Source organism: Perognathus longimembris, chromosome 17, assembly GCF_023159225.1.
Source record: "Perognathus longimembris pacificus isolate PPM17 chromosome 17, ASM2315922v1, whole genome shotgun sequence".
In the NCBI taxonomy this organism is placed as follows: domain Eukaryota; kingdom Metazoa; phylum Chordata; class Mammalia; order Rodentia; family Heteromyidae; genus Perognathus; species Perognathus longimembris.
Window position 1 is genome coordinate 13,912,787 of NC_063177.1, and position 12,612 is coordinate 13,925,398.

At 53.5% G+C, this 12,612-nt stretch overlaps 1 protein-coding gene across 1 annotated transcript in view; it reads right to left on the minus strand.

Annotated features, from left to right (window-relative positions):
- The window catches only part of Myo15a (myosin XVA), a 51,336-nt gene that overhangs the window by 17,325 nt on the left and 21,399 nt on the right, over positions 1-12,612 (minus strand). The window contains exons 27-49 of the mRNA XM_048365491.1: positions 12,509-12,604; positions 11,310-11,545; positions 9,527-9,708; positions 9,194-9,266; positions 8,834-9,025; positions 7,856-8,016; positions 7,649-7,743; positions 7,023-7,149; positions 6,833-6,900; positions 6,676-6,753; positions 6,307-6,487; positions 6,050-6,176; positions 5,630-5,735; positions 5,424-5,496; positions 4,541-4,662; positions 4,267-4,326; positions 3,739-3,814; positions 3,293-3,408; positions 3,083-3,201; positions 2,251-2,392; positions 980-1,091; positions 798-872; positions 198-376 (exon numbers count right to left, since the gene is read on the minus strand). Coding sequence (XP_048221448.1) covers positions 198-376; positions 798-872; positions 980-1,091; positions 2,251-2,392; positions 3,083-3,201; positions 3,293-3,408; positions 3,739-3,814; positions 4,267-4,326; positions 4,541-4,662; positions 5,424-5,496; positions 5,630-5,735; positions 6,050-6,176; positions 6,307-6,487; positions 6,676-6,753; positions 6,833-6,900; positions 7,023-7,149; positions 7,649-7,743; positions 7,856-8,016; positions 8,834-9,025; positions 9,194-9,266; positions 9,527-9,708; positions 11,310-11,545; positions 12,509-12,604 — 2,796 coding nt within the window. The remainder of the gene's footprint in view (positions 1-197; positions 377-797; positions 873-979; positions 1,092-2,250; positions 2,393-3,082; positions 3,202-3,292; positions 3,409-3,738; positions 3,815-4,266; positions 4,327-4,540; positions 4,663-5,423; positions 5,497-5,629; positions 5,736-6,049; positions 6,177-6,306; positions 6,488-6,675; positions 6,754-6,832; positions 6,901-7,022; positions 7,150-7,648; positions 7,744-7,855; positions 8,017-8,833; positions 9,026-9,193; positions 9,267-9,526; positions 9,709-11,309; positions 11,546-12,508; positions 12,605-12,612) is intronic.

The window sequence follows — 12,612 nt, forward strand, 5'->3', positions numbered from 1 at the left end:
CAGATCCGCCACACTTCCTGGGTGGCTAAGGCTGGGCTCTCTGGTTGCCACCAGCTGACCTGATATCACCCTTCCCTACCCTGCCTGGCCACACCGCCACACGCGGGTCACACATCCGGCCAGTCCTGCTCCAGGACCGGCCGCGCTCTTGGCTGATCCGGGTCGCATCACCTGGCCGCGCCCCCCATCAGCCTCACCTCTCTCCTGCGGCCCACCTCCCGGGCTGCGGCTGTAGAGGCCACAGCCGCTGCCACAGCGGCAGCCCTGCCCCTGCCCGGCTCCACTGGCAGCTGCAGGAAATCAGGGGCGGCAGCAGGCTGCACCAGCTCGGAAGGAAAGCGTCCTACACGCCCGTGGATGGTCCCAAACCTCCAGCCTAGGGGAGAGATAAGGGTCTGACACAAAACAGAAGTTCCTTTGGGACAAAAGGGACCCTCCAGGCGCACTCGGGTACCTCTTTGATCTCTCCCTAGAGCTTTGTGAGATGTCATGCCATGGAGCCGTTTTGTGTTGTATGGTGCTAGAGTTGAACTCAGGGCCTCAAGCACACAAAGCAAGTACTCTACCACGGAACCATACACCTCAGTCCAAAGCTTTTTGGTTCCGCTTCTTTTTTATGTGTGTGGTAATGGAGCTGTTTGAACCCAGGGCCTCCCACATGCTAGACAAGCACTCTACCACCAGCCCTTATAGGGCTTCTTTGACAGATAAGAAAGCTTCGAGGCTCACTGTTCATTTACAGTGTATGTATGAAGCTAGGAGGACCCCTGTGGGGGGCATCCCCCCAGTATACCCACCAAAGTCAGGTCCTCTGCGACGAAGCTCTTCCAGGTACACCACCTTTTTCCGGACTACACAGCCAGCGCTGTAGCCTGTGGGCCAGGCTTGATCAGCATTTGCTTGGGAAGCCCCTCCACCAGCTGTCCCTTTTTGGGCTAACCACCCCCCCCTCGCCCCCCCGGCCTCCCATGGCACTGACCCACGCAAGGTGGTTCCAGGGGCTGCAGATGGATAATGTCACCCTTGTGGAAGGACAACAGGGCTGGGTCCTCAGGGAGGAAGTTCCTCACGGCAACCACATAGTCAGAATCCTGAGACCACGAGGAGAAGGTGAGGGACTGAAGTGCCCTCCTAGCTCTCTTGCCAGCAGCTCAGAGCCCCTCCCCAGTCCTTCCATCCTCCCCAAGGCCTCATGGAAGGGAGCATCCCTAGCCAGAAGAGGGGGGAAAAAAGGCCTTCTGGGGAAAGCCTCGCCTCTCACTTTTACAAAACTGGATGTTAGGCACACATGTGCCTGACCCACCAAACTCAAATTCTGCTTTTACTGGGCCCATGAAGTGATTAGAAACAGGTGAAAAACTTTGTGTTCCTGCCTCCATTTTGTATATGCTCTAAGCCATTTTCTCTGCAGTCACTTTGCAATCACTGGGAAGGATGGCATTTGTCACTAATCAATACATCTTTACAGGGACATAAACTACCCCTAAAGAATAACAGAACTTCCTCAGGACAGATAATCCCCAATCAATAATGCCTTATTTATCCTGACCAGTGATGAGAGCAATAACAACCTCTCTGGAGCCTTTCCCAAAATAAGGACTGAAGTAATGATCAACCAGACCATTCATTGACCAGGGCTGCTTAATAATTCTACATACCCTCCTCCTCCCCTTAACCCTAGTTCTTTGTGTAGAAAACCTAAAGCTGGCTAAAAATAAACTGAAGTACTATCTTCCCCTGGCTGCCACATAATAAATCTCCTTTCTCTACCTTTGACCACATTTTCTTTAAGGGCGAGTAGCTGGGCCTGATATATACAGAACTCCTGGAGTTTGGGCCTGGGATCTAAAAACTGCAGTTACATTCCCACTGTGAGGTCTCCCAGCCAGATGCTAGGCTGCAGAGCTGAGGATGGACAGAGGCAGAGGTGCAGCAGTACTGTGGAGGAGGCTAAGACCATTTCCAGGAGCTTAGAGGAGGTGCTGGGCCACACTGCTGAGGCCAGATGTGGGAAAGTGCTGAAGGAGCAGGCAGAAGCAGGAGGGGCCTGCTGGATAGAATGCTGCATAGAAGATTCAATCTGTACAAAGGCCTGAAAGCATGCTGATGTCTATGGACTCAGATTGTGGGACACACACACACACACACACACACACACACACACACACACTCTGCACTAGAACATCTTTCTCTCTCTCTGTGTGGTCCATGGCTAGAGACAACAAGAGGCATAGGAGGGGCAGTCCTTACCTTCTTCAGTTCCAGAATGAAATCATCCACCAGGGTCTTGACCTGGTGAGCTCGGGCTGAGAAGAGGATGACCTTCTCATTGGCCAGGTTGAACTCCAGCATGTTCTGAGAGGGCATGGTCACAAACAGGATATCTGCAAAGCTGGAGGGTGGGAAGAGGTGTGAGGGCATGACCACATTCTAGCGGGATGCCCTCCCCTACCTATTGTGTTCATTCTGATCTGCTCTGTCCCATCCCCAAAGCCCAGCCCCACACCCCCGCACTGCCTGCCTCCATCTCCCACCCTCTGTCTGTGGATTCAGCTCATCTTCTACCACTCTTTGAACCAATGTGCCAACCTCTCAGATTTTGCCCATACAAATCTATCTCTGTGATTCATTGCCAAATTCTCTCCTTCTATCATAGCAAGGAGCTTTCATTCAACTGGTGATAAATGCTCTTCCTGACTCATTTGGAAGAAACAAAAGGGACCAAAAGGAAAGGAGTCTGAGGACTCAGTAAAGACTCTAGATAGAGCCCTGGCTCCCCTCCCACTGCCTTGGGACTCAGCATCCCCCCTCTCCTCCACCTCCCTGCACAGAGCTCTGGAAGTAGGTCTAGTATGTAATTATGAGAGATAAGGAAGGTTAATGGGCTCCTAGCTCAATCACTTCCCATCAATGTGACTAGAGACAGGCAACTTTTCTCTCTAAGCTTCAGTTTCCCCATCTCTGAAAAGACTTGGCACAGAGCTGGGCACATCACATATATTTGGTAAGCAGCTCTGGACAGAATGAGAAAACACTAGCCCCAGTCTGTGCCCTATCCCTGTTCACACCACCTGCTGGTCACCTGTAGGCACGCAGAACCCGCAGCTGCCCGCTGGCTTCCCGGCTACCCTTGATCATACGCAGAAGTTTGATGCCCATGTGGGACACAGCCAGGATCTGCACACCAGTGCCCACACTGCCCTGGGGTGAGGATGAAGGTCAGGTGAGAGGCCTTCTAGCCTCAGCTCTGAGTGGTGTGGCAGGCAGGGAGGGACAGGCAGAGGGCTCATACCGTGGCAGGGAAGAGGCGGGAGAAGTAGATTTCCCAGCTGTCTCTGGCAATGCTGACAACAGCCCGCTTCACACTCTCTGTTACCAGAGGCCGCTGTGTGTCCATCTGGTTCTGGGCTAAGAGAGGCCAGGTCTAGTCAGGATCCTCTTCCTTTCCCTCTGCCAACCCACATCTCAGGGAGATCTGGGAGACAGGCTGCCACTAGCAAGAAGGTATCTGACCAACTGGGAAGCTGAGAGTCAGAGATAGATGAGATGGCCAGAACATGTCTGCATAGCAGACATCACTGACTTCAAACATGCACCCAGGCATAGAAGAGTCCAAAAGTGGAGTAAGAAGGGGCATATATGAGTGTCCACTCAGTCTCCCTCTTGGAAAGGGCCAGCCAGGGCTCTGGCTAGTTGCCCAGTCAGCACCCTTCCCCTTGCCCCTCATCCCTGAGATACCAAAGAATGTCTTCATTCTGAGCCTCTCATCATCAGAAATACGCAGGCAGGCCTCAGACAGTGTGTCGTGCAGAATCTGCAGGAACAGACCATAATGCAAATTGGAGGGGGGTAGGTGGTTCCGCCAGAAACCCAGGCTGGACTGTGTGAGGGAGTGGCAGGGGTGGGGTCCCTTCTGTAGCACTGGGGTCAACTGTAAGCCAGGTCCCCCCCAGAAACAGCTCAATTGACAGAACCTTCTCATATCTCCTCATCTCTATACTCCTTTCTACCCTTCCTCAGTCTCAATTTCCTTATTGATCAAGTGGAGAGTTCAGATTTGACTTCTGGGCCCTGCCTCAGCTCAGATAGATCAGTACTTGGAGTAGACTGAGTTGTGGGTTCAGTGACATTGATCATGGGAGGACTCAGACAGCTCTCCAACCTCGAGGACCCCAAATCCCACAGTGCAGAAGAGAATGTGCAACTATCATATATGGCCATTGTCCTGATGAGAACAGTGAAGCTAGGGAGGAAGAGGGGACTCACCTGCCGGAACAGGAGGTCAAGCTGCACAGGGTGGCTGTAGCTGTCCTTAGGGTAAAACACCTGCAGGGATCGGAATTCAATAGGTGTCACTTTGTACCTAGCCCCAACTCCTAGATGCTGCCCTATTCTATACCAGCCCTGCCCCTGGCACTGACTTCACTCCTAGCCTCAGCCCTAATACTTCATTCTCCTAAGCCTGTCCTTGGGGCTATCCTGGAGCCCTTCTGTCCTCATTCAATCCTTCCGGTGGTGTGGGATGGGCTTGGCCCGGTACCTCTTTACGCAGGAAGATCCGCCAGGGGGCGTCCTGGTAGCTGTAGAAATTGGGGTTGAAGGGGCGGTGCAGCTGTGTCTGCACAGGTTCCTCCGGGGGTTCCAGTGACCGAGAAGGCAGTACTAGAGAGAGCATGAGACAAGAAAGGCATTTCAGGACCAAGTGGAAGAGGTAGGACCAGTTGGGAGGGAACAGAGGATGTGATGTCCAACTGCTCATGGGCACACTCATGAGCCCTGCCCTTTATTCATGGCTTACAGCCTATGCCGGGAAACCCAAAGCTCTTAGTGCTAGGAGCCAGGGCAGAAGTATGGCAGGGTGATTCAGGACAGAGGATGGGGAGCTGATATGTGAAGTAGCACCTTCAGTCCAGGAGGTCTAGACAAACCTCCCTAAGGAGGTGACATGTGAACTGATACTGGATGACAAGAAGGGACCAGGCACGAAGATTGTGTGGACAGAGGGGTCTATCTGGGCAAAGGGACAGCAGACTGACAGGAAACCAGGGTGGGCCTGTCTTAAGTTGATGATTTAAGTGTTGGTACTATGACATCAGCATCCACACAAAATATACTCATGGTGCTTGCCTCACATACATGAAGCCCTGGGTTCGACTCCTCAGTACCACATAAACAGAAAAAGCCAGAAGTGGTGCTGTGGTTCCAGTGGCAGAGTGCTAGCCTTGGGCAAAAGAAGGTCAGGGAAAGTACCCAGGCCCTGAGTTCAAGCCCTAGGACTGACAAAAAATAAAAGATATATATACACTCATGGGCTTGGAGACATAGAACAAATGTCACCCACACGCAGTCCCCCCTGAGCTCACAGATTTGCTCTTATTCTGGGATCCCTGTCAGCTAACCCCTCCCTCCCTCCTGGCCCTCACCTGGAGTGAGCCCCATGGATGGCCTTGGGGCGCTGGTCACTGGCTTCACTAGGGCCACAGCCTCTCTGGATACCTGTCCCACCCCCAAGAGAATATTCAGGTGAGCCCTGTGAAGCAGGCAGTAGCAGGATCATGGCTGATGGGGGGGGGGGCTAGTTTCCAAGGCCACCTCTTTGGTTTTTGGGCCCAGCCCAGCCCACCCTCACCTGGGTGCCAGGTGCTGCGGCCAGATGAGTCATCTGCCCCTTTAGGATCATCAAAGCCTCCTCGTGGGGGTCTGGTCGCTTCATGAACATCTTCCCACTGTCCTTCCTGGCAGGCAAAAGGTGGTGGATTGGACACCAAGTCTTCTGTGTCCCCATCACATGGGGGGTGTCCCTGCCAAATTCGGTGTCCCCCATCAAATTCGAAGCAAAAACTCAGAGAAAAGCAGACACTGGCTTGAGATCACACCACACAACTGGGACCAGCAGCCAAGGCCTCTCTTTTCCCCTAGGGCTCAGCAGGACCCGTGGACACACATGGCCTCCTGGCTGAAAGCGTTGGCTGGGGCTCTGTGAGTGATACCAGGCACTGGCCCCTGGGAGGCATTGGGGTGGGTGGGTGCCCGGTGGGTGGGTGCCCACCTGAGGGCCTCAGGGCGGCCTCCCCGGGGGGGCTGCTGATACTGCTTGACAATGTTTCTGATCTGCTGTGTGGGTTGTGGGAAATGCTCAGAGTTGAGTGTAGAGTATCGGACCAGCTCTGGGGAGCCTGTGGGAAAAGGGGTGAGGGGCAAAGGTTGGGTGCAGAGTAAAGCCACAGAGCCACAGCTACATGCCCCCCTGCCCCTTCCATCTTGCCTGGGAGGACCCCCACCCCACATGCTGGGGTGGTCACTCACTGTTTTCTGGAAGGGCCTGGTCTTGAGCTAGAATGGGAACAGCTACAGGTTTGGTGGGGGGCCTTGGGGCCTTGGCTGGAGGGACTGAGGCCAAGGGCTGTGGAGAGGGGCGCAGGAGCACAGGCTTGGCTGGGGGGCCGGTACCTACAAACTTTGGCCGGGCCTCTGGAGCTAAGGGTTTCTGCAAAAAGCAAGGCATGAAATAGGTCACCCAGAATATGCTAGCCTGTTCTCAAGGACCCTGAGTCTGCCCAAGGTGGGCTGTGGGGGTCTGGGCTCAAGAGGCACCATGATGCCCAGAAACAGCACAGCAATCCTTTATGGCTGTCATCTCCAGGCAACCCCTCACCTTGGATGGGTTCAGCTTACCTCTGGGGGCAGGGGTCTTGGGGCAGGACTCAGGGGCTGCTGCTGAAGTGCCATGGCCTGCAGGGTCATTTCTCGGGCCTGAGGAGAGGGGATGGGTGACCAGACAGGTCTATCATGGACCTCCATCCTGCTGGTGTTCCCTTCCCCCATCACTCACCAGTAGCACAGCCTGTTTGTGGATGTAGGCTTGCTGTAGAGCCAGCGTAGAGGCATCCAGGCCTGGGACTGAGGGAACAAGTCAGAGGGCAGTGATGGGTACAAGACAGAGAGGAAGTCAAATTTCTCCCCAGCTCACCTTCCTCTCACACCTCTCCCCAACCCCAGAGCCACCCTGAGGAGGCACTGACTTGGCTTTGGCTTTGGCTTTGGCTCTGGGGGTCTCTTGAGAGTGTCCTCAGTACTGCTGCTGCTGCTTCCACTAGGCTGTCCTCCACCTTTCATGCGGTAGGCAATGGCTGTTGGCTTCTCCAGTTCCTAGAGAAGCAATGACAGACTCGCTGCTGTTCTCCTGAAGGGACCATGGCAACAGGTACCTGACACCTTTCTCTACCTCCAACCAAGCGTCTGCTCTATGCCCTGCTTTTACTCAATCCGACCTAATCACCCCCACCCCCACCTCCACCCCAGCTTACAGACCAAAAACCCTGCCACAGAGTCAACAGAGCCTCAAAGAGGGCTGCATTTATGCCCATGAACTCACGGGGGCACTCTTGAGATCTAGGATCCCCTCCACAAGGTGAGGGGGGTGGCTTCCACCAGAAGCCATGACAAAAGTCTTGACTTCTAGCTCTGGATTCTTACTGGGCATCTGGGAATCTGTCCAGCTTCCCTAGAAGAACCCAGGCTTCTCCTGTTCCCAGCAGAGATGCAGATAGGACATATGGCCCACAGTCCAGGCTGTGAGAAGCTCCTGTGCTATTCTGGGCCTCAGAGCCAGTCAAAAGTCCCAACAGTCATCCCACCCCATTCCTACCGCATCCCCGCAGGACAGCACGGGGTCAAAGAGACTGTCCAGGTAGCAGTCCAGCCCCCTAGTGGGCACAACGGGCTCTCCAAGGCTGTCCATGTCTAGTGGAAGAGGGGGAAGCACATAAAGTCAAGTTCATTTTTCCTGCTGGTCCCCATCCCAACACTCCTCAGTTTCCCTTCCTACCAGAGACAGCAGCCACTGCTGGCTGACCTTGGTGGGTTGCTGCTCCTCTCTGGGCCTCAGTCTCCCCATTTGCACTGGCTTCATTGTGGCTGCAGTACCCATCAGGGTCAGGTACTCTGTGTGCATGATTCTGGGTCTGGGGCCTAGTGGGCATGTCTTCATCGGAGTCCCAGCTGCTCCCAAACACCCTGCGGGGATAGGGGAACATACAGCAGGAGACCTCCAGGGATCCCACTCAGACCACCCCGCCCCGAATCACTGTGCCCCTGGAATTGGGTGACTTTCTCCACTTAAGAGACAGGATCCGGGGCTGGGAATATGGCCTAGTGGTGGAGTGCTTGCTTTGCATACATGAAGCCCTGGGGTCGATTCCTCAGCACCACATATTTAGGGAAAAAGCTAGAAGTGGTGCTGTGTCTCAAGGTTAGAGTGCTAGCCTTGAGCAAAAAGGAAGCCAGGGACAGTGCTCAGGCCCTGAGTTTAAGCCCCAGGACTGGAGAGAGAGAGAGAGAGAGAGAGAGAGAGAGAGAGAGAGAGAGAGAGAGAGAGAGAGAGAGAGAGAGAGAGAGAGAGGATCCCCAGACACAGTGGCTCATGCCACTTACTAAGGAGTGTAACATGGCAGGATCACTTGAGCCCAGGAATTTGAGGCCTGCCTAGGCAACATAGCAGGACCTCCATTCAACAAAACAAAAGCCAGGTGCTTGTGGCTCATGCCTATAATCCTAGCTACTCAGGAGTCTGAGACCTGAGGATCACAATTTGAAGCCAGCTCGGGCAGAAAAGTTCATGAGACTCCTATCACCAATTAATCAGCAAAAAGTCAGAAGTTGAATGATAAAAGCTAAGAAAGAGTGCAAGGTCCTGAATTCAAGCCCCAGGACTAGCACTAAACACAAAACAAAACAAAACCTTAGAAGTCAGCTTGTCACAGCAGCTGGGGCAGGTGGATCCACAGGGGACAGGGGAGGCTGAATGTGAGGGTTAGGTCAGTCAGCTACGTACACTCTGGGGCTTCCCCTGCTGGCCACAGGCCCTTCTGTGCCCACAATGAAGTAAGACTTCTGTCTTGGGAAGTTCCTGAGTAGCTCCAGGTCCGACACTAGGTCTAGCACATAGTCATGGCCAGCCAGCTCTGTCCACTGCAGTCCATTCTTCATGGCTACTGTCCAGCCCCGCCAGCCATCAGCCAGCCCCCTGGTGACAGCGTGTGGAGGAATAGAAATGAGAGATTAAGCCACTGGGTATTGCCTGGGATCACAGCGGTCCTCTAAGACCACCCCCTTGTGGATATAGGCCCCCGATCCTTCCTCCCTTCTTCCTAGGCCATAAGGGGGCTCTGGGTAGGATGGTCTAGGAGCCTACCTGTGCCTCAGAATGTCTCCAGCCACCTCTTCTCCAGTACTCCAGGAGTGCACTGGGCAGGAAATGTGGTCACCTGGGATGCAGCAGATGTTGAACTCAGTATAGCCTATCTTGTTGGCTTCCGGGTCTGCTCTTTGCTCCTCCACCTCCCTTTGGATTCTTAACTTGCTCTGAAGCCTGTATCTGCATCCTCGCTACCAGGTTTTCCAGCTCAACACATTGACCTCCCTTCAGACCCCTCCCAGGCTCCACAACATCCCCTAGTTCCTGTTGACCTTAGCTGTCCCTCCATGAGGGGGGAGGCTGGCACGAGGGCAGGATGAGGCAGCATACCATTGAAGCAGCTCACGTCCAGTGCCATGCTGGCCTTCTCGTGAATGGTGATCCACTCAAGCTGAGTTGGGGGGAAGGTGCGGGCAGCCCCTGAGCCCTGCTGCTGGGCCCAGCCCATGGCCTGCATGAGGCGGTGTTGACACACAGCCTGAAAGCCATTTCGTCCATGATCAGACACAAACCTGATGGGTGGGAGTTGGAGTCTGAGGGAGGCCCAGGCTAGCCTAGGCTAGCCTATAGCTATATGCCTCAGGTGAATCACTAAAGGGGCCCCAAACCTAGTCTAGAGTTCTAAGGCTAGCCCATAAAATCTCAGGCTGGGCACAGTGGTTCATGCCTGTAATCTCAGCTACTTGGGAGACAGAGATCAGGGGAATCATGGTTTGAGGCCAGCCTGGGCAAGTTTGAGGATCCAATATCAACCAATCCAAGTTTAGTATAGTGGTACATTCCTGTCATTCCAACTATTCTGGAAGCATAAATAGGAAGATTGTGTGTCAATCTGGCCTGGGCAAAAATGAGACATTATTTGAAAAATAACTAAAGAAAAAAGGTCTGCGGTATGGTTCAAGTGATAGAGCACCTGCCTAGCAAGTGCAAGGCCCTATGTTCAAACCCTAGTATTCCAAAGAAAAAAAAAGAATGAAGGAAGGAAATAAGAAAAAGGAAGGAAGGAAGGAAGGAAGGAAGGAAGGAAGGAAGGAAGGAAGGAAAGAAGGAAGAAAGGAAGGAAATGAAAAGGATATCAAGCTAGCTCAGAGTCCATAGCCAAACTGAAAGGGTCCAAGGCTAGCTCAGAAGTATCACAGGCTGCCACAAACATTCGGATATAGCCCAAGAAGGCCCCAATCATTGCAGCACAATTTCGTTGTCAGTCAAGTCTGAAGCCAGGTGTGGGAAAGAATCTGGCCCGGGGGCCTTTGCCCTTGTTCTTTCTTCAGGCAGTCCTGGGTTATCTGCTAAGTCTAGTCTTGATTTCTAGTTCTCATTCACATGAGAGACAGCTATGAAGTTCAGCCTGATCCAGGACCAATGAATCTTTCCTTTCCAGGCAAGCCCTCCTTGTGCCTCCTACCTACTATAAGGGAGCCCAGGGCTCACATACAAAGGAAGGCTGGGGAGGGGGAGCCAGAGGCCCTGCCCTGTGGCCACAGCCACCATAGCCATAAGATTGACCGAGGTGTGGCCATCTACTGCCACTCTATCAGATGGAGGCTGTGACCATCCCTGAGTTATAGAGGAGAAACAGGTTCAGAGAGGGGCAGTGCTGGGCCCCAGACTGCACAGCAGAGCCGGACTCCCACCCAGCTCCACTTCCTGCTCTCTCCCAACAGCAGGGCCACAGTGTTATCATCACGTGGTATTGGCTACATGGCACTGACCAGATATGATGGCTTTATTCACCCCTTACCTCCTCACAGTAGGTTATGACATAGTGACTCTCATCCTCCTTACCTTATGGGTGATACTCGTAGAGGTGAAGTCATTTGATCAAGGTCACACAGCTGCACTGTGATTGGAAACCTGGATGTTCATGTTTACCATCCATGTTCCTTGTGTTCTGTTATATTTTTATGATTGAGAGCTCAGTGCACTTTACCAGCGTCCCCACATCCTTCATCCAGTCTGCCCTGATTCTTCCTCTCCTTGCCTTCATTCTCGTTCTGGGCCCACTGGGGAGAATGCTCAGTCCCTGGCCACTTCGAAGGCCTGAGCCTTCCACTGGAAATGCCCTCCTGGCCTGCCCTTCCCCTTGTGTTAGGCCCAGCCCCGTCCCACTCACTTGAGGAGGAACTTGTCCAGACGTGTGGAAGGTGTGAAGCCACTGAGGCAGGCGGCCAGCAGCAGCCAGCCCCGCTCAGCATTGTGGGCATTGTGGTTGCGCCATACTTGGTTAGCCAGCTGGGCCAGGATCTCATCCCGCAGTTCAGGTGCCACCAACCCCTTTTGCACAATGTAGTTCCCAAGGACGGTCTCCCGGGCGCCATGCAGGTGGGGGTCACCCATGAAGCGTAAGATCTGGGCCACAAACAGACTTCAATATGCATCCCTCTCACATTCCTTCTGTGGGTCTCCCATCCTACATGGAAGTCTCTCCCTCACTGCCTACATAAAAGTGCCTCTGTCACTGGACACCTGTAGTCCTAGCTACTCAGTAGGCTAAGATGTGAGGAAGCCAGACGCAGCAGGAAAGTCCATGAGAAAACTCTTAGCTCTAACCAAAAACTGGAAATGGAACTGTGGCTCAAGTGGTAGAGGTCTAGTTTACTAGTGGGACAGCACCACAGCCCTGGAACGAACACACACACACACACACACACACACACACACACACACACAGAGTCCCTTTATGTCAACATAACTGCCAAATGACCAGGTAGGTCATGGTGGGAAAGTTAAGATCTAAAGTAAATGCTGCTTCCTTTCCTGCTCGTAACCTTTCTTTGGCCGCATGCAGCCCCAGACCCATCTAGGCCCCAGAAGATTCTTTTCTAACATCCAGTTCTGACCCTCTCTCTCCCAGGCCCTACTGCCTCTCTGGGTAAAGTGGGAGCTTGGGGTCTGTGACCAGCGCCTTGCCCTCTTGCCTCTGTCCTGACCACACAGACTTCCTCTTTGCTTGCTCCACTCTCCCTGCTTGGAAAACTCTCCTCTGGCTCCAGTGCTTCCTCCTCCAGGCAGTGCTCTTTGATCACCCCATGCCCTGTGTTTCCCTCTGCTCCTGGTGCTCCTGGGACAGGCTTAGGGACTACTTGGGAGTTCCTCAGGAGATTCCTGAGAGAACACCACATCATGCAATCTTTTTTTTTTTTTTTTGGCCAGGAAGGGAAAAAGGAAGTGAGGCTAGATCAGCAGGACAGATTTCCTCAATGATACACAAGTCTCTCCTTCCTGGAATGGAGACTTGGAAATCTATCACTGGGGACCATATAGCTCAGGGGCGGCATTAAACTACAAGGGTGAGCTTGGCCGATGCCATACCAGCTTGAAGATGCTCATGGCTTCTCCATGATACTCGGCTGGCAGTCGTGTGAGAGGTGTCTTCAGTGGCACAGTCAGCATCCCAAAAGCAGGCTCCTTGGGGA